Source organism: Pristiophorus japonicus, chromosome 7, assembly GCF_044704955.1.
Source record: "Pristiophorus japonicus isolate sPriJap1 chromosome 7, sPriJap1.hap1, whole genome shotgun sequence".
NCBI lineage: Eukaryota > Metazoa > Chordata > Chondrichthyes > Pristiophoridae > Pristiophorus > Pristiophorus japonicus.
Window position 1 is genome coordinate 83,712,112 of NC_091983.1, and position 1,071 is coordinate 83,713,182.

The following is a 1,071-nucleotide window of genomic DNA, read 5'->3' on the forward strand; positions in this document are numbered from 1 at the left end:
CACTCATGATTTTGAACATCTCTATCAATTCTAAGTGTTTTTAAAAATTATTTGATTGGAGTAGTGGCTTGGTGTAATACATTTAAAAAGTTGATAACGTGTGCAGGGAGTGCTGTCAGATAATTGCAAGGCTTTGGAAGTTAAAAGAAGGCCTCTGAGAACTTCACTTGCTCACTGTCCTGGGACTGTAGTTGCAGTCCCCTTTGGGCTCCAGCATGAGATGGAGATGAAGCAGAGGCAGCAAAGGGGACAAGCTGCTCACAGAGGAAAGAGGAAAGAGGAAAGAGGAAGAAGCCGAAGAGGAGGAAGCAGAAGAGAAAAAAGCACAAGAGGAGGAAGTGTAAGGAAGTAAACCAGACATCCCCTCTCACCATGGAGAAACCGTGGAAATGTGGGGACTGTGGGAAGGGATTCAATTAGCTGTCCCGGCTGGAGATTCATCGGTGCAGTCACACCGGGAGAGGCCGTTCACCTGCTCCATGTGTGACAGGAGTTTCACTCAGTCAGGTACCGTGTTGACACATCAGCAAGTTCACACTGGGGAGAAGCTGTTCACATACTGCATGTGTGATAAGGGATTCGCTTGGTTATCCAACCTGCTGACACACAAACGAGTTCACACTGGGATGAGGCCATTCACCTGCTCCGTCTGTGGGAAGGGATATGCTCGGTTAGCCGTTTTCCAGAAACACCAGCGAATTCACACTGGAGAGAGGCCATTCAGCTGCTCTGTCTGTGGGAAGGGATTCGCTCAGTCATCCAACCTGCTGGCACACAACAAGCAAGTTCACATGAAGGAGAGGCCGTTCCCTTGTTCTGTGTGTGGGAAGGGATTCGCTGTGTCATCCGACCTCTTGCGACACCAGTGAGTTCACACCAGGGAGAGGCCGTTCACCTGCTCCGTGTGTGGGAAGGGATTCACTCAGTCATCCGACTACCTGAAACACCAGCGAGTTCACAGTTGACTGCAGGGATTGGATTCTGCTGTTAATCACATCCGGAACTGAACCATGTTCATTTTGGCAGTTGGCGTTTGTTTTTGCCGATGTTAATAACTCTGTAACTGTGCTA

The 1,071-nt window shown here is 49.0% G+C and overlaps 1 protein-coding gene across 1 annotated transcript; it reads left to right on the top strand.

Moving 5' to 3' along the window:
- The first annotated feature begins 389 nt into the window (after positions 1–389).
- Positions 390–869, top strand: LOC139266594 (gastrula zinc finger protein XlCGF49.1-like). Its single transcript, XM_070884191.1, has one exon. The coding sequence runs from the start codon at positions 390–392 to the stop codon at positions 867–869; it is 480 nt and encodes a 159-aa protein (XP_070740292.1).
- Positions 870–1,071: the final 202 nt, after the last annotated feature.

Excerpts from the sequence above, each read along its gene's own strand:
- LOC139266594 (XM_070884191.1), top strand. The coding sequence starts at position 390 with ATGTGGGGACTGTGGGAAGGGATTCAATTAGCTGTCCCGGCTGGAGAT.